Source organism: Mus caroli, unplaced genomic scaffold (genome assembly GCF_978045245.1).
Source record: "Mus caroli unplaced genomic scaffold, Mus_caroli_1 scaffold_5, whole genome shotgun sequence".
Lineage (NCBI taxonomy): Eukaryota > Metazoa > Chordata > Mammalia > Rodentia > Muridae > Mus > Mus caroli.
Genome location: NW_028227260.1, coordinates 34,971,321 through 34,996,918, shown reverse-complemented (window position 1 = coordinate 34,996,918; position 25,598 = coordinate 34,971,321). Strand labels below are relative to the sequence as shown.

General features: G+C 38.5%; 1 protein-coding gene and 1 pseudogene across 1 annotated transcript; one reads left to right on the top strand and one right to left on the bottom strand.

Annotated features, from left to right (window-relative positions):
* Positions 1-540: 540 nt before the first annotated feature.
* On the bottom strand, positions 541-654 carry LOC147004543 (small nucleolar RNA SNORA17; annotated as a pseudogene).
* Positions 655-6,208: 5,554 nt separating this feature from the next.
* On the top strand, positions 6,209-25,209 carry LOC147004542 (melanoma antigen preferentially expressed in tumors-like). The gene is made up of 8 exons (XM_085837582.1): positions 6,209-6,270; positions 7,240-7,294; positions 7,706-7,795; positions 9,319-9,406; positions 14,524-14,623; positions 22,261-22,560; positions 23,006-23,587; positions 24,699-25,209. Exons 6-8 carry the CDS (start codon positions 22,271-22,273, stop codon positions 25,207-25,209), a joined length of 1,383 nt encoding a protein of 460 aa, XP_085693708.1. The 5' UTR covers positions 6,209-6,270; positions 7,240-7,294; positions 7,706-7,795; positions 9,319-9,406; positions 14,524-14,623; positions 22,261-22,270.
* The last annotated feature ends 389 nt before the right edge of the window (positions 25,210-25,598 follow it).

The window sequence follows — 25,598 nt, the reverse complement described above, 5'->3', positions numbered from 1 at the left end:
CCCTACTGCTTCAGGGTACAGACTGAGGTGTGGTTCTCAGTGGAAGCACTGGCCCAGGACCCCACCATGGTCCCAGGTGGAATTGCTGGCACTCATATCAAACCATTCCTCACCATTTTCATGTCTCCAGTTCTGCCTCTCTTCATTATGGCCACATCCTTCTATTTCTCTTCCATTTCTCCACCACTTACTTGATCCTCTGAGAAGCACCCGAGGTCCTAGTGTCTGGTGTTGTCTAGGGAGTGGCCAGGAGTGCTATATCTTGCTCCCGAATTGTGGCATCAGACAGGGGTCATTTGGGACCTGGTCTACCCATCCGCAGGCCTGGGTTGTGCAGAACTGGTGGTGATCTGCTTGCTCCTCTACTGGCCCACCAGAGTGCCCCAAGGCAAGGGTCATCTGTCTCAGCCTCACGCCTACTCAGGACCCTCAGATTCAGGGGAGGCACTTCTAGTCTCAGGTTTGCTCCCAATACTGGAAAACCGACAGGGCCTGCATGGTGCCAGACTGGTGGTCAGCTCAAGCTCACTTTTTTCAGGGATTGTTAGGCTACTAATCATTCAGATATTCATAAGTGAGAAAACTGAACCTCTCTTCTGCAGTCTCTGACATATGTGACAGAGCAACCACACATGCAGTGCTTCCAGGGGCAAGTAGAAAGGAATTCCTAAGAATATCCCACCTCAGAATTAAGTGCTAATCTACATCCAAGGTCTTCTATCTCAAAGAAACACAGAGTGATGTTGATTCTAGTACATTTTCCCCACAAGGCTTGATTCTGCAGGGTTTGCTTGTTTATTGAATGCATGCATGCATGTATGGATGGATGGATGGATGGATTGGATGGATGGATGCATGGATGGATGGATGGATGGATGGATAGATGGATGGATGGATGATACACACATACACACACTTGCGTCATGGAAGAGATCACCTCAAGGTCTATTTCTCAGTCATTCTCCTCTCTATTGCATGAGGCAGAGTTGCTTGCTGAGTCTAGAACAGACCACTTAGCTAGACTCCTTGGACCATAGGACCCCCTGATCATTTTATCTCTGCCTTCAAGTTCTGCTATTTCAGGCATTCACTGCCAAGCTAGGTTTTTACATGAAAGCAGGGGATGCCAACTCAGATCTTCATACTTATGCTACAAGTACTTAATTCACTGTGACATTTCTCCAGCCCTCTCCACGAGATTATTTTTTAATTGTTTTTTAAGCCAGAGTTGGAGTTTATTAAAAATAAGAACTTGGGAATGAGTAAAGCATAACTAAAGACATGGATGCTTCAATGAAGTAACTTACCTTAGTGGTTTTTTATTATGTGGACATATTCATACATGTATATGTGAGTGTGTGTGTGTGTGTGTGTGTGTGTGTGTGTAGTGTCTACTTGAGACCTGTGTGTGTGTTTGTGTGTGTGTACTTGGACCCTGTGTGTGTGTATGTATTTGTGTGTGTGTGTACTTGAGACCTGTGTGTGTGTGTGTGTGTGTGTGTGTGTGTGTGTGTGTGTGTGTGTGTTGTGTGTGTGTGTATGTGTGTACTTAAGACCTGAGATTGACATGGACTGTCTTCATTTATGGCTATTTACCCTTAAAATCTTTCATGAATTAAGCTTTTAGCAGTACCACACATGTAAGCAATCATAGTAACCACTTTCTCCCCAGCTCTTCTCTCCTCCCTTCCTTGCCCTGATCTCATTTTCATATCCATGACTATTTCATTCTGTGAACTCTTGAAAACAGTCTGAATCATCTGAGGGTCATGGCTTTAAAGGTTTGCAGAGGAGTCTTGTGGGTTCAGCAGTGGGTAAACAACTGAAGACAGTACTTCTCCTTTGCCCAAATCACCTGCACTTCAGAAATAGAGCGGAAGCCAGGCATGGTGGCGCACGCCTTTAATCCCAGCACTCGGGAGGCAGAGGCAGGCAGATTTCTGAGTTCGAGGCCAGCCTGGTCTACAAAGTGAGTTCCAGGACAGCCAGGACTATAGAGAAAAACCCTGTCTCGAAAAAACCAAAAAAAAAAAAAACCAGAAATAGAGCGGAGGCTCCATGAACTCATCCTCTGCTCTGGACTGACTGATGGCTGACTGATGGCTGGACTGTGTGCAGTCAACTATAGTTTCAGTGAGTTCACCACTGTAGTGGCTGTATGGAGGCTAGAGAATGACGTGTTTTAATTTTATTTTACACACACACACACACAAATTCTTTTGAATTGTTTTCTCTTTCCTTGAAAATAAATTTCTTATTTTAAATAGTATATTCTGTTTTTCCCTCCTTCACCTCCTTACATATCCTTCCCTACCTTCCCTCCCATCCATATCCCTTTCTGTCTCCCTTTACAAGCCAAACAGTCTTCTAAAGGATAATAAAATAAGATAAAAGAAATCCTAACATATTGGAATTGGATAAAGCAAGTAAACAGAAAGAAAATCGTTTGAGAAAAGGCATAAGAACCAGTGAACCACTTGGTCACACACTCAGGAATCCTTTAAAAAACACTAAACTGAAAGTCATAATATATACACAGGGGACCTGGTCCAGACTGTGCAGTATCTTTGTATATTGTCCCAGTCTCCGTAAGTTCATATGTGCATTGATATTGATATTATCGATTTTTGAAGGCTTTGATTTCATGTGTCCTCATCATCTCCTCTGGTTCTTCTATTCTTTCTACCTCTTTACACACACACACACACACACACACACACACACACACACAGAGAGAGAGAGAGAGAGATTACTTAAAATGAAGCCTAGTAGGAAATTAGGGGAAATGCCACCCAACATCATCATACTAGTAAGCATTCAATAAAAGAGAGTTTACAAATGGGAGAGGCATGAAGGTGCAGCAACTGATCCTGCTTGTAGGAAAAACATGTCCATGTGACTCCCAGCAGGTACACTTGACAGAGAAAACTTTTCGGGTGGGGATGGTTGAGATACCTATCTTCTTCCTCTCTGTAGGCTAAGTCAAGAGGATCTGGAGGTGGGAATCTTTTCACCATAAACCTAAAATTCCTCCACATATTTTCTCATAAATCTATTTTCAAGATAGTTTTTTCCACAGTCAACAGTCTCAGAAACACCTGATAGTCCTTTGTGTATATTCTGTCAGAATCTATGATACCACAGCAGACAAACTTTAAAGGTAGAATAAAGCAATGTACACAGTATAGTTTATGATGGGATTTGAAAATATATTTTGATATTCTGAAATTGAAATATAATTTTTTTTATCTTGCCATCTCTTCCATGTACTCTCATTGCACTCTCTTTCAAATTCTGCCGTCTATTTCTGTACTGGATAGCTTTTATGTTGGAGATGAGATGTTGATCAGGACCCTGTTCTGAAACAGGGCATCATGACACTATTAACATAGGTTAGGAGATGTGTGGTGGCTCCCCAGGAATTCAGCAGAGAATGTTCTCACCCAAGTGGTAAATGATGGCTAATTAAGTGTCCCTTGAGGTCTTATCTGTCATTATAAACATAATTGTTTAGTGACAGGGCTAGAAGGACACATAGTACAATGAGTGCTTAATTATTTTTCTGCTCACTTTCTTGCTAGAATGAGGAAGAAGGAATGTTATGACAAAGGGAACCATAGATCCCTTAAAGCTCCATTCAAAAATCAAAATGACTGTACCCTATCAGTCTAGGTAGCCTTCCAAAGGAGGACAGAAGAGCCTTGGCTGTATCCAAGAAATGCTGTGTAGGGGTAAGTGTGGGCCCCCACAGCTGAATTAAAATAAAAATGAATGCAAAGCCTTACCTACAATTGGGGTGCTTCTGTCCTTTTTTTCCTCCCATCATTCTAGTTCCCTCCTTTCCTCAAGTGATATATCATTTCTTCAGCGAAAATTTTGTACTGAGACCTGAGTTGGAGAGTACTACACCTTTTTCTAGCATAGTAAAGATATCATTACATAAAATTTATAATGTCATCCATTTTTAATTTACAGTTCAGTGGCACTAAAAGAATTTATATTATTATGAAAAGTGAGTAAAAATCAACCTTCACAGCTTTTTTTTTTTTCATTTCCAAGTGCTGCTTTGCCATTGACCATCAATTTCACCTTCTCCTGTCTGCTAAAATTCTAGTGACTATGATTCTATATCAATTAATTTACTATTTTAACTATATCCTATGAATGGAACAGTGCATTTGTATTTTTGTGTCATATTATTTCTCTAGCACAAAATTTCAAGTTTTATTCATTTTGTATTTACTATGCTGTCACTCCATTTTAGGACAAACAGCATTCTCCTAATAGAACATGTCATTTTTTGCTTATCCACTCATATGTACAGTGAAAATTGACTAAGTTCCATGTTTGTATTATTATGAATAATATTGACATGCCTATTGCCTTGCAAATACTTGTTCAAGTTTCTTCTTCCAATACCTTTGAGGATGTACATATGAAATTACTAGATATATAAGAAAGTAAAGTTTATTTATTATTTATTGTATTTGTGAAATTATAATTATATCATTTTCTCATTTCGTTTCCTTCCTCCAAATTGTTCCATATGCCTCTCTTTGCGGCCTTCAAAATTCAACAGTCATTTTTAAATTAGATTTTGTTATATGAGTATATGTATTTCCTAAATATATTTCTTTATTAAATGACACAAGTTGATCCAGGGTGAATATGTAATTTTAAAGTCGCACTCTTAGGAAAGGATAATAGTCATCAATGAATGTGAAGACTTTGGGTTCTTTGTCATTTTCATTTGATTTCCCTGATAGTTACAAATATTGAGCACATGATATGCTTTTTCATTGTCTTTGAAGAAATATCCTTTCAAATTTGGCCCTTTTAAACTACTCATTGCCTCCTTATTTTGTTGTATGTTATATTTATATATTTCCTATCAATAATGTCAAATATGTTCTCAAATGTACTTTATAAGATGTTGGTTATTTAACAGTGGTTTTGTTATTAATAGTGGTTTCATGTGAAAACTAGACACACCTGACAATTCTTTGAAAGATACAATCAATAACCATGAAAGAATGGAAATTTTTATTAGATTTCAAGCAATTAAAGATAATAATAGTTTAAAAGCTGTTCAAAGCAATAGTGATAATTTCTGGGTTCATAGTAATAAACGTGGGTGAATTCCAACAAAATTTAAAGATGAAATAAATCTACTTTGCATAACATTTTCAAGGATATAAATATGATCCACTTTCTATTTTATTTTGACACCAAGACTGTCTGTGCCAACCCAGACAACAATGTCAGAAAAAAAAGAAAGAAAAAGGAAGTGTTTTTGTACATAGTTGTAAAACTCCTCAATAAAACATTAGCAAATTGAATCTATCAACACATAGTATAATAAAACACCCCGTTTTGTTTGACTATATTAACAAATTTAAGATAAATAAAATGACTGTGTTTCCAGCCATGAAAAAATGCTGTAAATAAAAACCATTTGCCAAAATTTTAGAATTAAGGATAACTTTTTTGTCTGTGTTTTAAAACTTTTTAGACATATTTATTTTACATATATGAGTGTTTTGCCTGGTGTTCATGGAGGTCAGAAGAAGGCACTGAGTTCCCAGGAACTAGTATTCTGAACCATCTCTCCTTCAATGGCCTTTTTTTTTAAGTCAAAAACGTATTCTCATTCTCTCTGTCTCTCTCTTTTTTTTTTTTTTTAATTTTTGTTTTTGAGACAGGGTTTCTCTGTATAGCCCTGGCTGTCCTGGAGCTCACGCTGTAGACCAGACTGGCCTCGAACTCAGAAATCCTCCTGCCTCTGCCTCCCCAGTGCTGGGATTAATGGCGTGAGCCACCACCAGCTAAAAACTTCTGCTCTTTTGTCCACTAGATGTGACCTTAGTTCTCAGAGTTTGAAATCTCGCTTGGGAGAAAGTCAGGCAGTGCTTAAGTCATACTCATATATTCCACGTAACTTTTCTTGAAAAAAGATGTAGGCAGATGCGTAGGTACCTAAACGTGATTTGCCAGTCAGGACAGGGCCTCGTAGCCTGGAGAACCGCACGGAGCTGAGGTGGAGAGAGGTCAGCTGACCCAAGCTAAGCCAATAGGAATCCCCCAGTCAGAGCGCTAAGTTTGAAAAGGAACCCTTGGGGTCCTCAGAGGGGCTTTTGAGGACCCGCGCCCTTGGGCTTGCGCGTGCTTTCTCACTCTCCGCTTTTGAGGATCTCTTGACTAGAAATAAGCTGCTGCCGTGCGACAAAGGTGCCGGAAAAGTCAGAAGATTCTCCCGACCCTCTCACTGAGGTAAATGACAGACATTTCTTTTTAAATTGAACTTATTTGGGATGAAGGACATAGACACGGGGTTTTGGGACTTATCAATCTTACGGGTTTTTACGGGTTCCGCCTTGGATGCTCGAAGGTCAATTTTGTGTTACTGTGTAGAGGTATTGGTTCCTGAGGTGTGCGTCACTTCATTTTGTGACCAATCTCTTCACATTCTCTATTTAAAATATTCCACACATCGTTTCACCTCTTCTTCAAAGATTTATTTTAGTCCAGGTGTGATGGTGTACTGGTGGCTGAAGCAAGTGGATTTCGTGTTTTGTCACAGCCTGGGTAGAGAGTTAGGACTTGTCTCAAAAACAAACAAAAAAAACAAAAAAACTATTTTTTTCATCTTTTACTTGAGTCTATTTCGACAGTGAAGCCTTAGGGGGCCTGGTGGTGGTGGAGGGGGAGAAAAAGAAAAACCGCACCCAAATAAATAAATAAAACCAAAACCTACAGAACACCAATTTTTTTTTTAAATACAGAACACCTTTTTTTTTTTTTAATTTTTTTAATGCTTTGCATCAGCCTGGGTTTATGGTAAGACCTTGTGTTCCTGCCCTGATTAACTTGTAAATTAAAATAAACTCTTTCCTCCAAGAGGAAAAACTAACCAAGAAACAAATTAAAAACTCACAAATCCACTATTTTTTTTCCATTGAGTCAGTATGGGTACATGGTGAAGCCTTATCACAAAGACAAAGGAAGAAACAAAAACAAAAAACAATTTTTTTCTTCCTTTGCCTCTTAGTCTTACTAGTTTTATATGACATGCTTTTTAAAATAGTAGAAAAGTGACCAGTGGAGATAATTTATTCATTTCCCTTTTAGTTTATTTAATTTATATTTTAAAATACTTTTGTGTCTAGTACAAATATCTGTTCATTTACCTGTTGGAGATAAGTGTGATTTCATTTCCAAGGCATTTTGAATTTTTTTCAGTGCCCTGCTGTGACTGGTCATCAACTTTGTGATCTTTTATCTCTGCATTCTGAGAGTAAGTGTTGCAGGTATTTTCTTCCATGACTGACTTTTATCTTTAAAGCTTTAAAAAATAATTTTAGGGTTCTAAAATATGTTCTCTCAGATATCTCTACTATGGACATTTTACAAATACCAAATCTAGGAGATTAGCATTGAAGTACAACTTATTATAGATTTCATTTTAATTTTTCAGTGTTTTTTATTTTATTATAAATTTTCCCTATGGAGAATTTTATATATGGATGCAATTAAATATGATCATATTCACCCCACATTTCTTCTCTCCAATTCTTCCCACATTCCCTCTCTAGCATGTCCTCTTCCAAACTTTGTCTGCATGTCTTTTTTTTTTTCTTTTGATACTCCACTGACTCCAATTAGTGCTGCATATATGTTATTCTAATCGATTCCCTTTGTATTTCAGAACGCCATTCACAAGACTTGGCTGAATTTAGTTGTCATTTCTCCATAGTCCCATTCTGCCATATAAGCCTGAAACATTTGAAGAGGATTGGTAAGAATTTTTTTCAAGTTGCTGTGGGTTCATCCTTTTTAAAAATTATACAATGTGTTGTTATAGTATTACATTTCCAGTATGTACTTTCTGCTCCTTTGCTCCTGTTCTCTCTCAATGCCCACTCCTTCTTTATTCTCCTTACTTCAAACAGACTCTGTGTTGCTCTTATTGCATATTTTTGTGTAAGTATGAATATATATTAAATCTAAGTTTTTCCTTAGAGAAAGTATGTAATATTTATCTCCTAAATCTGGAGGATTTTTGAGTAACCTGATGATTCTTTCTCGTTGTTGTTGTTCTTTTTTTTTTTTTTTTTTTTTTTTTTTTTTTTTTTTTTTTTTTTTTTTTTGAGACAGGGTTTCTCTGTATAGCCCTGGCTGTCCTGGAACTCACTTTGTAGACCAGGCTGGCCTCAAACTCAGAAATCTGCCTGCCTCTGCCTCCCGAGTGCTGGGATTAAAGGCGTGAGCCACCACACCAGGCTGGTTCTTACTCCTATGTATTTTCCTACAAATGCCACCATTTTGTTTCTCTTTCCCACTTGGTCTTAACTCCAGTGCATGCATACACCTTACTTCTAGAATCTGTTCACAGTTGATAGAGTTCTAGGATGAATTCACTCCTGGATTATTGTAAAAAGCAACATCAGAAAAGTGAATGTGCAGGTATTTCTATGGTGTGTTCTTTTAGATTTCTTTGGATGCTATGCCTGGAGAGTAAAATACTTCTAGATTTCCTTTTCTACAGGAGCCTCAATAAGGATTTCCATATTTTCACCAGCATTATATAAGAGTTCCTTTCTCCCACATCATCACTAGCATTTTTTGTTATTTAGCATCACAAATGTACTTTTGATTATCAGTTTTATTAGGGCTAAGGAAGTTAAGCATTTATGAGTACATTTATTAACTATTTATATTTCTTCTCTCGAGCCAAGTTTAGTTAATTTGTTATTTACCAGTGTGGCAGCTTCTATATTTGATACTGAATGTTTTAGGTTCTTTAAAGTGTATATGAATTCTCTATAAAATGTTTATAGCTAGAAAATAATATTCCCGTCCTGTTTCTTGTCACATTGTTGTTTCTATTGCTCTGCAAATATTTTTCATTTCATCCAATTTAATTTGTCAGTAGCTGCTATTGTTTCCTGAGCTGTTTCCAGAATGTATCTTAGGGAAGCTTTACTATGCCTGTGCCTTAAAACTGTTTGCCTTGTACTTATTCTTTAAAAAGTTTCAAGATGTTGCAACTTACATTAGGACTTTCATTCATTCTAAATTGATTTTTGTAATTAGAGACAGGGATATGAGTTTATCTCTCCACATTTACATAGCTAGTTTCATTAGCTCTTTTTGTTTAAAAAGGTTTTCTATTCTGTCATTGTATATTTGGGCACTTTTTCCCACAAATCAGGTGATTGTGGATGTATAGTATTATTTCTGGGATATTTATTCTCTTCTAGCAACTTGGACATCTCCTTTTTTGGCACTAACATGCTATTTTTGTTTCTATTGTTCTAGGATCTAATTTGGACAATCTAATTTTTATTCCAGTGAAGAAATTGAAGAAGACAATTAAGAGGGACAGACCTTCTACAGTCAAGAACCAGTGAGTAAATATTAGCTGCTTTCAAATTATATCATAGAACGATAGCAACAAAACAGCATGCTATCGCCATGAAAAGAGCTGTGTTCATCTGCATAAGAGAGATCACTAATAACATGACAGAAAATACTGGGTTGTCTTGAAATCTCCTCTGTCAACACTACTAGTCTAACACTCCTCAATTTAGCCTCTGGCAGGTTATTTGGACAAGAGCAAAAAGCAGCCACATTCTTTGCCAAAACATCTTAAGTGTGGTCTCTAGGCCTGTTGCTATTGTTACCCTCTCAAACCTCTCCAGCTGAGACTATTTTTCTCTTTCAAGTTTCTACTAAGATTCCCATTGATCCTCACATAAAGAGTTTAACCACTTTCCTAATTGAAAACACCAAGGTACAAGTTCTATCCATAAATAGCATGGTCAGGCGTGTCACAGCAGTATAGCATTCTCTGGTACCCACTTCTTAGTTTCTTTTCTATTGTTATGACGAGACCCTATGATCAAGACAGTATAAAAGAAAATCACTTAATTGGGGCCTTGCTTATAGTTTCAAAGGGTTAGTTTATGATCATCATAGTAAGGAGTGTGGCAGCAGTAGGCAGAAAGACAGGCATGGAGCTGGAGGATTATCTGATAGCTCACATCTGAAATTTGCAGGCAGAGAGAGGGGGAAAGAAGAGACAGAAACTGAGACTGGGTCTGGCATGGGGTTTTGAATCCTCAAAGCCAATGACACGCCAAGAAGGGCAAACCTCTTAATCTTTCCCAAATAGTTCTACTAATTGTAGACCAAGTATTAAAATTTATGATTCTATAGGAGGCCATTCTTATTAAAAACACCATTTTATTTTAGTCTACAACTTATGAATATTGGTTCCTACAATTTTTACCCTTTTCATTTGAGATATGAGTTTGGTTGACAGATAACAATTAAGCTATGGCAGCAAGACAAGTCAGCAGGGCTTTTTTTGTCTTCTGTAGCCAGGGCATACTATCAGAAACTGTTAGTAAGTCACAGCTTATGCAAATGTAAGTCATGGAGAGGGCAGATTTTAGCCCAAGCAAGCAGTAGTTGTTAGCTTAAGCCATGTGGCTGCGGTTTTATGAAGGAAAATATGAGCAGAAAGAAGGTTTGGAAGCTTGCTGCATCCTTAAGGAAAGCTGATGATGTAGTCAACAACATGTGGAATTGTGGGATATAAAAGATCCATCCATCTAATAAGCCCTTTAACATCAGACACAGAGATAGCGAATTTTTACTGCTAAGTTTCATTCTTTCTTTGAGCCAGTATTTCCTCACCATGTCCCATTCCTCCTCTCTTTTGGAATAGTAATGTATATTTTGTGACATTATATGTTAGAAGTATGTGATTTGAGTTTTGGGTTTTGAATTTACAATGGTTACTGTTCAGAGATCACATTGAGTCTCAGGAAAAATAAAATCTTTAGGCCCTCTCCTCTACCTTTAAGCCGTCTTTAGATTGTGGAGGCTTTTGAAGTTTGACTGAATGTATTTTGCATTATGATATGGCTCCAGGCCTATGGGAGCCAGGGAATGGAATGTAGGGGTTAGAATGAGAATAGCCCCCATAGACTCAAGTATATGAGTATTTGGTTCCCTGTTGGTAGAGTGTTTAGGAAGGATTAGGAGGTGCGGCCTTGTTAAAGGAGACTTGTGTCACTGGGGAGTGAGTTTTGAGGTTTCAAAAGCCAGTGCCAGTCATGTTCTCACTTACTATCTTCCTCCTGCCTGCAGATCAGGAAGTAAGCTTTCAGCTACTCCTCCAACAACCATACCTGCCTGCCTGTCACCATACTCCTCCCCTTAATGGTTATGGACTAAACCTCGGAACTCTAAGCAAACCCCTTATTAAATGGTCTTATATTTTTCCTTGGCCATGGTGCCTCTTCTCAGCAATAGAAGTGTAACTAACACAATAAGCCTAAGGCTAATTCTGACTATTGATTGCTTTTCTCCCTCACATTGTGTACAACATTGAATGAGAACTCATCCTTAGGGAAGTGAGCTGAAGGCTGTTTCAAGCTCAGTTCCTCTAATTCCTGTGCCTGAAATGTGTGGTGTCTACCAAAATAGGGTCATAACTTTAAGTCCCGGTAGTCAGCTGTGGGTAATGGCAATAGCATATATTGCTTGTGGAATTCCTTATACTCCCCTAAACTGATAGCAGGAATTTTCAAAATCCTCCCTGATTTCTTCACAGAGCTATTGATCTCTAGGGTGTAATGTTTAATTTTATTTAAATTGTTTCATTTCTGCAATTTTTCTTTATGGGGATTTATAGTTTTACTGCTTTCTGATCAAACGAGATCAAAAATATATTATTTTAATTTTAAATATATTTTACCTGCTTATTGACCTAAATTATCATCTATATCATGGAATATCCCATGAGCTGTTGAGAAGCTGTGTATTATGTAGCTATTGAGTATTCTATAGAGATTTTTTTTTCTGGTTTGCTGTCTTGTGATGAACACCACAACCAAAAGGAATATGAGGAGGAAAGCGTTTATTTCACCTTCTAGCTTTTAAGTCCATCATCCAGGGAAGTCAAGGCAGGAACCTGGAGGCAAGAACCATGAAGAAAGGATGCTTACTGGCTTGTTTCTCCTGGCTTACTCAAATGCCTTTTTATACAATCCAGGACTACCTGCCCAAGAGTGGCTTCTCCATCAGAGAGCTGGGCAGGCCCTCACACATCAATCACTCATCAAAAACATGTTCCAAAGCCTTGCCTATAGGCAGTGTGATGGAGGCAACTCCTGAGTTCCTTCTTCTCATATTACCCTAGCTTTTGTTAATTTGACAAAAACTAAACCAGCATAATATCTAACTCTATTTGATCAATAGTGAATTGTGTCTACAGTATACTGTCAAATTTATGTTTGTCTTATTTATCATTTTACAAGATTTGGATATTGTCATCACACACTGAGTAGCTACAGGATTGTTTGTTTTATATTATATACATCAATATTCAGTGCTTACATATTTATATTGATAATAGCATATTGGTGGGTTCTTTTCTTTATTAATATTTATTGGCAGTCTGTGTCTTCTGAAAAATTTGTTTTGACTTGACATCTACTTTATCAGATGAGAGCATAGTCCTGGTTGTTTCCTGCTTCCAATAACCTAGTATTTTAACTTCAGCCCTTTCATTTTCAGTTTTTACTTTTTTGACCAAAAAGGTTGATTTCCTCCAGGCAGCAACCATCTATGCATATCTGAAATGCAGTCAGCGAATTTATATCTTAAATTCATTATTTAGAACTGTTGTATTTAAGATTATTATTGAGAGCCTTTTTCATTCAGGGAAATCTTTTGTTTATTTCATGGTTTATTCAATTGTCCTTGTTATCCCCCCCACCCCCATTGTACTGGACACATGATGGTTTACAGAATTGTAGAGCTTTTTCTACAGTCTTTATCTTATATGATCATGAAATTTGAGGAGTCTCTTGTTTCCTCACAATTAACACTGTATTTATTCCTCTCTTGTATGTATTTCTTTAAATGCATTTCTTATATGCTGGCTTAGTAGCATATATAGCTTATGCTATCAGGAAAATTTTTATTTGTTCATTGGTTTTAGGATATAACTCCTAGTTATAATGGCTCTTGACTTTTATTTACTTTAATGCTTAAATTACATCATTTGCTATTTTCAAGGCTTTTCCGTTTCTGCCAAGAAGACTGCTGTTATTAGGTTTGGTCTTCATTTTTAAGTGAAATAGATGGCTTTTTTTTCAGCTTTTAATGTTGTGTCTTTGTTCTTTAAACTTAGTATAATATCCATGGTTATATAGCCTCACATTTTATTCCTAATACATAGTACAAAAATTATTTTCTTGTCATGCCTGTTTTACAGTTTAAGTGCCTCTTGTGATTAAAGTTCATTTCTTTCTGTAGCATCAGGAAATTTTCTGGTATAATTTAAGCGACTATATTTTCTATACCTTCAGGTTACATTTTGTCTTCTGGTCATATTCCAGAGCCTTGTGCTAAAGAGGTTTTTTTCTTTATTCATTTATAATTGTGAAATTTCTTTCAACTTTTCTTCAAAGCTTAACTTATTAGTGACAGGCTCTGTGGTTTTTATCGATTGGAATTTCAGAATTTCTGCTTGTTTTCTTTTAAACCCATCATGACTTTCTCATCTATGTTTCTCCCCTATACACACATGTTCTGAGTTGATTTCTTCATTTCGTTCATATGTGTGAACGTTCCTGAACTTTTTTCAAGTATACTTTCCTGTTTTAATAATTGATGTAATTTTATTTATGTGCATTTGGTGTTTTGCGTGCATGTGCACCTGTATGGGGGTGTCAGATACCCTGGGAGTAGAGTTTCAGACAGTTCTACAGTACTGCTATATAGGTTCTGGGAGTTGAACCAATTTCTTCTAGAGGAGCAGCCAGTGATTTTAACTGCTGAGCCATCCCTCTAGCCCCCTCAAGTATTCCGTCAAACTATTTGTTCAGCATTTTAAACACTTCAGTATTTTTTTAAATGGTGTATGAGTATTTGTATTCATTTGCCCAGTTTTCCATAATTTTTGTATTTTTGTGTTATGACTTCTATACTATTTTGGATGTGGATATCTTCAAGTTTACCTTTCTCACAGTGGAGGGCTCATTCTCAAATCCAAAAAAGAAGAAAAGAGGCCACTGTAGTAGCTAACTAAACTATATAAAGAAACACAGAGAAAGAATTAAAGCCAGCGAATGTGCCCCAACAAATATGAAGCAGATACTGACAGAAATTATTATTATTGTACAGTAAACTGTGAAGTTTAAACTCAATTTGGTTAAAAGTAGAAGTTTTAATTGTACCCAATGGCTAAGAAAAGGAGCACATAGAGTTGGGAGGAGTTTAGAGGTGGGGTATATCTAAGATTTGTGGGCAGGACTGGTGTCAAATATGAACAGAATAGATTGCATGCATGTATGAAATTTTCAAGTAATTAATAAAAGTGTTCTATTTTAAAAGTAAAAGTAATAATGAACTATAAAATAAAGAGTACAGACTAGGGGAAGGAAAGAGAGCACCGAGATTCGTGTTGGAATTTGGGTCTCCCTGAACTCATATCTCACCCAACAGTAGAGCATCTGTGAGAGGAAGGAGGCTGCTGCAGCCTAAGGCCTTCGTGGGTCGGGAACTCGAGAATCTCAAGTCTCTGCAATCTTGACCCTTACTGAAGGTAAGAGGCACTAGACGTAGAGCTGCTGCGTGGTCTCAAGCATGGGATTATATGAGTCCTAAGGTGTTACCTGGTGGTGGGGTTTACTCATTGACACACTGGTGATATGGCATCTGAGCTGTGGCTCATGAGGGTCTGCTGCTGGCAATGATTTCAGCGTGTCCTTGTCTGTCATTCTCCAAACCTCATCACTGCCTTCTACAGGTGTCTCCCACAAAGCCAGTCTGGCAGCCTCTCTCGAGTCCTCATTTTGCAATTGTTCTTGGTTTCTTATTTACCAGAGTGTTTTGCCCCAAACAATTAGCCTCTCTCAAGATTGCACCTCTGAAACACTAAAAACAGGAAACATAAGTTTTTTTTTCTTTATTTTGACTAGTGCCAACTGCAGCTTCACTGTCCCTACATTTCTGAGATTGAGTTAATGCTTATGAGAATCATGGGCTTAACTTTGGGGCCAGAGTGTCTATCTTGTTCTGTTTTGTTTTTATCAGAAGCACATTATATTTGGAAGTGAATTTTCCTCAAACCAACTACCCCCACCATGGAACTAGTTTTGGAGTTTTGAGAGCTTGCTACTCTTGGATGAATCACCTTTCTGTGTCTCAATGACTTTTACTTGTCCTACCCCTTCCTGGTGTTTTAATGCTTGTCCATTTCAATAGTCTAATTTTCCTTACCCTGACTTCTCTTTTATTTGTTTATATAGATTTGTAATTTTAAAGGTATGATAGCCTGCAGCAAAGTGAATTTTTAACCCACTGTATGGTTGTGAACACCTTGAACTTCTTAGTCCATCTGCTTCTGTAAGACTCTGATAAGCCTTAGCTTACCAGGGATGCCCAGAGTGAACAACATGGAACCAGGGATTGATACAAAAGCAAGAGGAATTTTTTTTTTGTTTCAGCATGCTGGGGTCGTCATCCTGCAGAGAAAGACAGGTGGTGACCCCAAGCAGCATTTTTGGCAAGTTTTTATATCGTTTCCAGGGCAAAATAGAGCATCAGCAACTAGGCACAGTACGATTGGTGGAACAGTGTACCCTTTAAACTGATTGGTCTTTAGGGAATGACATAGTAGGGGTTAATTACCTCTTCATTCTTGCCTACATGCTCTCTGACCTGCCTCTTCCAGGAGGAAAGGGGTATCTGTGTGCTCTCTGTCCTGTCTCTTCTAGGAGGGGAGGGGTGTGATAAATTTTTCCATCTGCTGTGAGCTGACCTCTTCATTTTCCACTTTTTCTTGTGCTTGCTTTAATCCTGAAGCTATTCTGGATAGCCATGCAGCTCATATCCCTGTCCTCTCTACTGCTCTTGATATTTTTGTTTCAGGACCATCAACTGTACTTACCTATACGATCTTTAATGAAAGAAGCTAAGAGATTTAGAGTGTAAAGGGCAAAGGTCAGAATCAGAAACAAAATGATCAGGGGGTCCTAACAATGCAGAAATCCATGTAATAAACCAGGGGGAGCTGTTAAACCAAGACTCAAACCATCCTTGGGCTCCTTCCCTTTCTCTCATTCTCTTGAATAGTCCCTCTTTGTCCTTTGCCATAGAATCTTTAACAACCCCAGAATGGTCTATATAAAAGCAACACTCCTCAGCTGAGTCAGCAAGCACCTAGCCCTCCTTGCTGGAGGAAAAGTAGAGCCTAATCCCCTCCTATTCTGTAGTACTACTTCTGATAATGAAGACAATGATTCTTTAATGTGACCGATGAAAGTTTCTATTCTCTCTATATCTAAATCAATGGCTGCCCTCAGACTGTAAGACCAAAGTGGAGGTCCTGGTAGCTTCCCTGGCTGCCCTCAATCCCAAGAGAATGGAGACAATGAGTGCTCTAACAGGTTTGGCGGAAGGTCACATAGGATAGGGTAAGCAAACAGAATCCACAGGAACCACAAGGCTGTCGTGATCAAGATCAAGTTATCTTGAGCTTGAGCATATTGTCCATCTTCTGTACCATCCAGCAGGGGTCTCTCTCTAAGGTGCAGGGTGTTTGCAGGTTTCACATAGGAAGCATTCACCCAGGCAGAAATACTGTCCACATTGAGGGCTGTGGGAGTGGTTAGCAGTGCCAGGAAGGGTCCCTTCCACTGGGGTCCCAGTGACTGTACCCAATGCCTCCTTATATAAATCCAGTCACCAGTCTGGCAATCGTGAGGGGACTGGCATCCCTGGAGGATTTAAGGCAGTCATTTTGGGCCGAATCTCATGCTGTATTGGAGCTTCAAGAAGAGGTTCCTATCAGTGAGTTGGGATACCTCCAGGGAGGGCCCAGTGGACACCAAAGGAGCTGGGGTATGAAACACCTGAAAAAATGTTCAACATCCTTAATCATCAGGGAAATGCAAATCAAAACAACCCTGAGATTCCACCTCACACCAGTCAGAATGGCTAAGATCAAAAATTCAGGTGACAGCAGTTGCTGGCGAGGATGTGGAGAAAGAGGAACACTCCTCCATTGTTGGTGGGATTGCAAGCTTGTACAACCACTCTGGAAATCAGTCTGGCGGTTCCTCAGAAAATTGGACATAGTACTACCGGAGGATCCAGCAATACCTCTCCTGGGCATATATCCAGAAGATGCCCCAACCGGTAAAAAGGACACATGTTCCACTATGTTCATAGCAGCCCTATTTATAATAGCCAGAAGCTGGAAAGAACCCAGATGTCCCTCAACAGAGGAATGGATACAGAAATTATGGTACATTTACACAATGGAGTACTACTCAGCTATTAAAAAGAATGAATTTATGAAATTCCTAGCCAAATGGATGGACCTGGAGGGCATCATCTTGAGTGAAGTAACACAATCACAAAAGAACTCACACAATATGTATTCACTGATAAGTGGATATTAGCCCAAAACTTAGGATACCCAAGATTTAAGATACAATTTGCTAAACGCATGAAACTCAAGAAGAATGAAGACCAAAGTGTGGACACTGTGCACCTTCTCAGAATTGGGAACAAAACACCCAGGGAAGGAGTTACAGAGACAAAGTTCGTAGCGGTGATGAAAGGATGGACCATTTAGAGACTGCCGTATCCAGGGATCCGTCCCATAATCAGCCTCTAAACGCTGACACCATTGCATACCCTAGCAAGATTTTGCTGAAAGGACCCAAATATAGCTGTCTCTTGTGAGACGATGCCGGGGCCTAGCAAACACAGGAGTGGATGTTCACAGTCAGCTATTGGATGTATTACAGGGCTCCCAATGGAGAAGCTAGAGAAAGTACCCAAGGAGCTAAAGGGATCTGCAACCCTATTGTTGGAACAACATGATGTACTAACCAGAACCCTGGAGCTCTTGTCTCTAGCTGCATATGTATCGAAAGATGGTCTAGTCGGCCATCAATGGAAAGAGAGGCCCATTGGACTTGCAAACTTTATATGCCCCAATATAGGGGAATGCCAGGGCCAAAAGAATGGGAATGGGTGGGTAGGGAAGTGGGGGGCGCTATGGGGGACTTTTGGGATAGTATTGGAAATGTAATTGAGGAAAATATGTAATAAAAATATATATAAAAAAAATAAAAATAAAAATCCCTTCACTTGATGGACCATCTAGAGACTGCCATATCCAGGGATCCACCCCACAATTAGCCTCCAAACGATGACACCCTTGCATACACTAGCAAGCGTTTGCTGAATGGACCAGGATATAGCTGTCTCTTGTGAGACTAGGCCGGGGCCTAGCAAACACAGAAGTGGATGCTCACAGTCAGCTATTGGATGGATCACAGGGCCCCCAATGGAGGAGCTAGAGAAAGTATTCAAGGAGCTAAAGAGATGTGCAACCCTGTAGGTACAACATTATGAACTAACCAGTATCCCAGAGCTCTTGACTCTAGCTGCATATGTATCAAAAGATGACCTAGTCGGCCATCACTGGAAAGAGAGGTCCATTGGACTTGCAAACTTTATATGCCCCAGTACAGGGGAACGCCAGGGCCAAAAAATGGGAATGGGTAGGTAGGGAAGTGGGGGGGAGGGTATGGGGAGACTTTTGGGATAGCATTGGAAATGTAATTGAGGAAAATATGTAATAAAAAAATTTAAAAATTTTTCTCAAAAAAAGAAAATATTTAATAATAAAGAAGACTGCAAAAAAAAACCAAAAACAAAAAAACAAAACAAACAAACAAACAAAAAACTTCACTATAGTAAGCTTAAAGAATACCTGTCATGTTTTCTTCAAGAAGCTGGGTAATTCAACATTTTGGTTAAGTCTTTAAATTTTCATCTACTTTTACACATGGCATGTGTCTTGGATTTACAAGTATCATTCTGCACATTGCATGTCTGTCTTTCCTCTAGTGGTTTGTCCATATCACCTTTATTTCTTTCTTTATATTATTTTTTATGTGTATGGGGTATTGCCTGCCTGTATGTCTGTGTAGCACATTTGTGAAATTCTCACAGTAGCCAAAAGAGGGCATCAGATCCCGTGGAATTGGAGTTATGGATGGTTGCAAGGAATTGAATTTGTGCCCTTGAATAGATAGCCAGTACACTAACTACTGCTGAGCCATCTCTTCAGCCCACTGCTTTTATTAAGCATCACTGTCCATTGGTGTGTTGACTTCTATTTCTAGGAATTCTATCCTACTTTATTAAACTATTTGTCGATTCCTGTAACAGTGACAAGATGCTGTAATTACAGTTGTCCACAGAGTTTATGCTTTCTTATTATGGTATCAGAAATCCCTACTCTGGTGTCTTCTTTCTTCTTAGCTATTCTTTTTTATATAAAAAAAGTTTTTATTTATTTACATCTCAAATGTTGCCCACCTTCCACATCTCTCCCCCCAGTGTTTTTTTTTTTACCCCATCTCCCCTACCTTTTACCTCGGAGAGGGAGTTCCCCTACCCATGCCACCCACCCACCTCACAACCACCTTACATGTCCCCACCCTTTGCATCACCCTTCCCTGGGACATCAAGGATCTACAGAGTTAGGCACATCCTCTTCCACTGAGGCCATACAAGCTCCTCTTCTGTTGTATACATGCCAGGGGCCACCAACCAGCCCTTGTATGCTCTTTGGTTGGTGGCTTAGTCTCTGGGAGCTCCCTGGGGCCAGGTTAATTGACTCTGTTGATCTCCTTATGCGGTTGTCACTTCACTCCTTCCCTAAGTTTTCAATCTCAGTCCATGATTGGCTGTAAGTATCTGTATCTGTGTTAGTCAAATTCTTTCTCTTGTTGGGGCAGACCTCTTGTGTCCCTTGTTCAAGCAATCCTCCTGCAATCCCGTGTCCCTGGCTAGGGCAGACCTCCAGTGAGACGGGCTGACTTTGGTGTCCATGAACAAGCATATTGATCTGCCAGGGGTTCCATCTGAAAGATGGAGATGCAGACAGGAAGGATGATGGGTCTCAGGCAGAGCAGGATAGACGAGTGGGGAAAGGGAAGCCAAACTGTATGGTTTAGGAGTCTTAAGTCTGATGAGGTAGGGGGAGGGCAGCTAGAGAATAGAGGTCCCCCACTCCAAGATGGCAGGCTGCTCAGGGCAGTTTGGCTTTACCTAGAGAGATCAGGCAGCAGGGAAGATGGGTGGGGGAAGGGAAGCATACCTGTATGATTCAGGAGTCTGGTAGAGGTGGAAGAAAGGCAGGGAGAGAAGGGAGATTGGTGGTCCCCCTAGACTGGCAGGTTGCTCAGGGTGGCTTAGCGTGGCCCAGAGGGCTCATCTTCTTAGCTATTCTTATGCACTTTGCCATCAGGCTGTCTAACACCATGAAATTTTGTAGGTATTTTTGAAATTGCATTAAATTTATATGTCAACTTATGCAGAGCAGACTGGTTTTTTGTTTGTTTGTTTTGTTTTTTAATGTTGAGTTTCTCAGGGAAAAGTCAAATTTGAATACCATTGCTCCACAATCTTTACAATGGAATCCAGAATCCTTATTAAATTATATCAGACATATCCACAAATAAATTTTAAACCAAAATGTTGGAATATTTTCAGATAATCCTGGGAACGCAGTGACCTTGTAACATAGCACCAACAGAAAATTCTTGAATATGTTTTACTAATGTTTATAATGTGTGAAATCAGTCACTTTGCTTCCTGAGACTGCCCAGTTCCTTTGTTTCAAGGCTGTTTGACTTTTCTTTTCACACATAAGAAAGTTTGTGACTAGTAGGTTGTAATTAAACTCTCTTGCACATTGAGCTCTAACAAAAGACCATCTTTTTAAAGACATGGAACATATTTTGAGAGCTATTTAAATGCTCTCTTCCTGAAATTGGAATCCCTGAAGTCTCAAGAAATATAACATTTTTGTTCTTAAATATGATAAATTTATCTTAGTCATCAAGTTATTTTATCTAAGAACAGTGACATAATATGTACTGTGGCAAAGTGCCATACAAGGTAGGTGATAAGTAACAATAATCTTATTTTCTGGTGGTTTAATGTTTCTGCCTGGAATTTTCCTTCATTTTCTTATTCACATAATACTACATTTTTATAGTCTATCTTATGTAATCACGACATTTTCTGTTCTTCAGTATTATCTAGGCCTTTTAGAGGGTTTGTTCTTGCTGCTGTTGTTGTTGTTGTTGCTGTTGTTCCAGGAGTAGAAGAAAAAGGCAGGAGCATTTGGACTCTTATCTGTTATAAAATCCCTCCTTTGGTGTCTTTTCTCATCATTAACAAACTTGAATGTTTTTCATATCCACATTGACTTATTCTTCCCCTCAGTCTGTGTGTTTCAGAGATAGCAGTTTTAAGCCATCTATATCACTTATTTGATATTAATTTGTTATTTATTATTTGTAATAAGTATTCATAATACAACTTAAAAAGATTCGTTGTGATATGTTCATATTAGCTCTAGCTTACATGAATCATCTCTCTCTTTTTCCACCCTAACCGCTGGCACCATTCTCAAGCCCTAGAAGTCAGTATTGTATTATCGGATTGACTATTTCTTACTTTTCAACATATGGCACAAAATATTGAACAGTTCCTTTTAAGTCTTTGCCCTAAACAATATCCCATTCTTTGATTTTTCTGTATTTTTTTTCATCTTTAGGCTTAATTTTGACTAGAGTAGTTTTTCTGAATATGTTTAAGTTAAACTTTAAGTTCTTTTTTTCTTTTAACTTTAAGTTTTTATCCATCTTCTTTCATGTGTATCTTGTGCATTTTTGGTGTATCTTCATCTGCCACAAATATAGTGATACAGATGGGCTAGTGTGTCATTTTTTTCTCTTTAAGCACAATTTGGTGTTTTAATATTTCCTATTGTACCACTTTTGTGCAGATTTATCTTTTATTTCATCATGGCCTGTATTCTATGAAGAAGAATACTGGGAGCTCTGTACTCAGTGACCAAAACTGATTTCTGCTTATTTATGACCCTCTTTTAATTTTATTTTATCGTATACACATGTCCAATACACATGTGAGGGAGTAGATGTTCTCCAAGGGGGTAAAGAGTAGCACATACTTTGTGCTACTATTACCTTTTATACTCATGAGTCAATTTCTAGTCTGTGTCTACAGTAGAACTATCTAGTAGTGGCCACCTGATTCACCATTTAGTCTTTAAATATTTTCTATTTTGCTAACACTGTTTGTATTTTCACAGAACTTCTAATGTCTCTCATCCTGGTGCAGGTTCACAAAGATGGGTAGAAAGACCCCAAACAGACTGTTGGATCTTGCTATACAGAGTCTGCTCAGCAACGAGTCTGCAGCAATCCAAGCTCTGGAGGACATTCCAAGAGAGCTTTTTGTTCCATTGTTCATTGCTGCCTTCAAGGGTGGGCATAAGAATACATTGAGTGCTATGGTGAAAGTTTGGCCCTTTTACTGTCTCCATATTGGGTCATTGAGAATACGGGGGCCTCAACATGCACTCCTAAAAGCCATTATTGAGAATCTTCCAGTATGTCCTGCACAGACTTCTGCTTTTTGGTAAGACTTTTTAGTAAAGACATGGTAAGACACAGGAGGATATACCATAGCCTACTACCCTCCCAGAAGTCGTTTCTAGTGAATGTTGAAGATTTATGTGTGAGTCTGTTGTCCCAACACTTAAGTTGAAAACTGGTGTCTACAATGTTTGTTATATAATCTATTCTATTGAGGGTACTCTTGATGGGTTTATGTAACAGGTGTTATTACATAGAGGAAAGACAGGAAATTTAAGACTGGAGACAGTTTGAGGTATATAAAAAAATGGGAGAAAGGAGGTTGGATTGTCATGAGAAAGGAATGTTTGTAATTAGTATAAGAAGTGCCAGCTGTGGATACAAGGATTTGTCATCCTTGTGTCATTTTTATATACCATCATTGATCCTACTAGGTTTCATTATCATTTGCTATTTCTCATATATTCTCTCTCCTCTTATCCTTACAGGAGACCTAAATTGAGGATCCTAGATTTAAGGCAAGACACAAAATATAGGATCACGTGCCCTCAAGTCAGCACCAAATCACCTTCGTGTTTTCATTCTTGTACTTATTCTGACTCCTCTATCACAAAAATTGAAAGACAGCTTTGTTTCATAAATTCAGGGTGTAAGACTCTCTTACCCAGGCCTGTAGAACTAATATTGGATCTTTTCCTTGATGGCTCCTTAATTGAAAAGGATTTTTGGATTTTGCTTATGCGTAAAATTGAAGAGAGTTTGGGGTTTTTGCATGTGTGCTGTCGAGATTTGCAAATTGAAAAACTGCGTAAATGCAAATACACCCTGAAATTTCTTGATCTACAATGTGTTGATCAGTTGTCAGTTGATAGAGGCTCACTGAGTGATATCACCAGCATCCTGTGCCAGATGGACCACCTAGAAAGCCTGAGTCTGTCTAATGTGACTTTTAGATCTCTGAGAGGGAAAGTCTTTAAAAATTTTCTCAGTCACTTGCAGCGTATGGAACACCTTAAGGAACTCAGCTTCTCTTCATTCCGCCTCAAAAATCATCTGAACAGAGTGCTCAGGTAAGAGTTTGGGGTAGGGCTGGAGAGATGGATCAGTGGTTAAGAGCACCGACTGCTCTTCCTAAGGTCTTGAGTTCAAATCCCAGCAAGCACATTGTGCCTCACAACCATCTGTAAAGAGATCTGACATCTCTTCTGGTGCATCTGAAGACAGCTACAGTGTACCTAGATATAATAATAAATAAATCAGAAAAAAGAGTTTGGGGTAGGTCCCTGGGCTTCCTGTACAGTCTATTGAGACAGGATAGAAAGCATTCTTGGATATTCCTAAACAACACAAAACATTTTATGCTTTCCACTTCCATCACTTCTGAGAATGTGAAACTGGAGAAAGACAGGATTACAAAAATTAAGCAACCAGCAATGTACAGATACTATTGTAAGTGCAGAATTATAAAGGTGAAAAAAATCACTAGCCCTCTAGACAGGAGGGAGAGGAGAAGGGAGAGGAATTGAGATGTAGAAAGACATTTTTTGCCACTGCACTGTTGTACATAATCTACAGATGTCCATAGTTCATAACTTCAGATTACTTTGCTGATCTATAATCTCCAAGGTAAAGACCATGAAAGTTGAAGTTGTTATTTAGGTACTCACCCAAAGGGAATTTTCAGTTGCCTGCTCTTTCTCATTCCTCCCCACTAAAAAGGAGAACAAAAAATCTACAATGGATATTATTGTAAGTACTCCGTGGATTATTTTTTTTAATATTTCTTAGAATCATCTGGTATAATATATTGTACATGTTTTCAAGTTGAAAAGAAATTGAATTTCAGTGCTGAAAACTAAACTTTCAACTGGGCCTGCTGGCACATGCTTTTAATCTAAGCACTTGGGAGACAAAGGCAGGCATATTCTGAGTTCAAGGCTATCATGGTCTATATAGATCAAGGATAGCTATAGCTACATAATAATATCCTGTCTCAAAAAAAAAAAAAAAAAAGAAAGAAAGAAGAAAGGAAAAAACAAGAAAACTATCTTTCTCAGAGTCCCCCAAACTATTAAGTGAACTAAACATGCTGACACATTGATAGTTTATTCTAGATATAACAGTATAGTTTTCCTAATTCAATCATCATTCTCCAGGATGTATTTTTGTTTCTCCCTACAGAGTCTTACCGCCTGGCTTGGATATCTTGTATCTGACATTCTGTGGTCTTTCATACAGAGACATCAAATTTATGTCCCAGAGTCCTCATGTCACTCACCTAAAACTATTAAATCTTAGTAACAACCTGATGCATTGGGATGACTTTGGGCCCTTTCACACTGTTCTGTCAAATCTCTCTGGTACTCTTCAGCATCTGGAGATAAATCATTGCCTTATAAATGATTCTGTAATATCTGCTCTTATCCCTGCCCTGATTAGATGCACCCATCTCCGTGTGCTGGGCTTTGCTTCTAACCCCATCACCATGCCTATGCTTGTGAATATCATGCATCATTTAACACCCATGATGGAACTAAAATATGTGATTTATCCTGTTCCTGTACATTGCTATGAAAGATGGCATTTTCAGGGCAGTTTAGACAGACAGAAACTTGCCATTGTACAACTGCAAGTGAAAGCAATGCTAGAACTTGCACGGAGAGAGGACATGAAGTGGATTACTTACTCTTAGTGAATGTCACAGTCCAATGCATTTTTAAACTGATATGTACCGTTTAAGTACTAAATGTTATTTCCTGGACCCATAGACTCGATCTATAAGGCTCTTACATTGTACAGAATTGCACTTAGGAAGGATAGGTTTGTAGCTGAATCCTATAGAGAATAACTTAGCAAAAACTGAGAGACTTCAAGAGTTTCTTCTGAGTATTTCTTGTCACTATTGCCAGATTACTGACACCAGTGGCATTTATATTTTCAGGACGATCAGGTCCTGCAATGCTATATCCCTGGCCATCCTGTTTGGTTTGCTTGTGGGTACATCACACAAATCAAGACAATGACAGCCTTTCCTGTCTGTGTTTGTGAAAATGGCAGTGGCGTTTGAAGACTGTTATCATC

Coding starts and splice junctions, on each gene's coding strand:
- LOC147004542 (XM_085837582.1), top strand. CDS start 22,271: ATGGGTAGAAAGACCCCAAACAGACTGTTGGATCTTGCTATACAGAGT. Junction 22,561..23,005: donor GCACAGACTTCTGCTTTTTG/GTAAGACTTTTT, acceptor TTATCCTTACAG/GAGACCTAAATTGAGGATCC. Junction 23,588..24,698: donor CATCTGAACAGAGTGCTCAG/GTAAGAGTTTGG, acceptor TTCTCCCTACAG/AGTCTTACCGCCTGGCTTGG.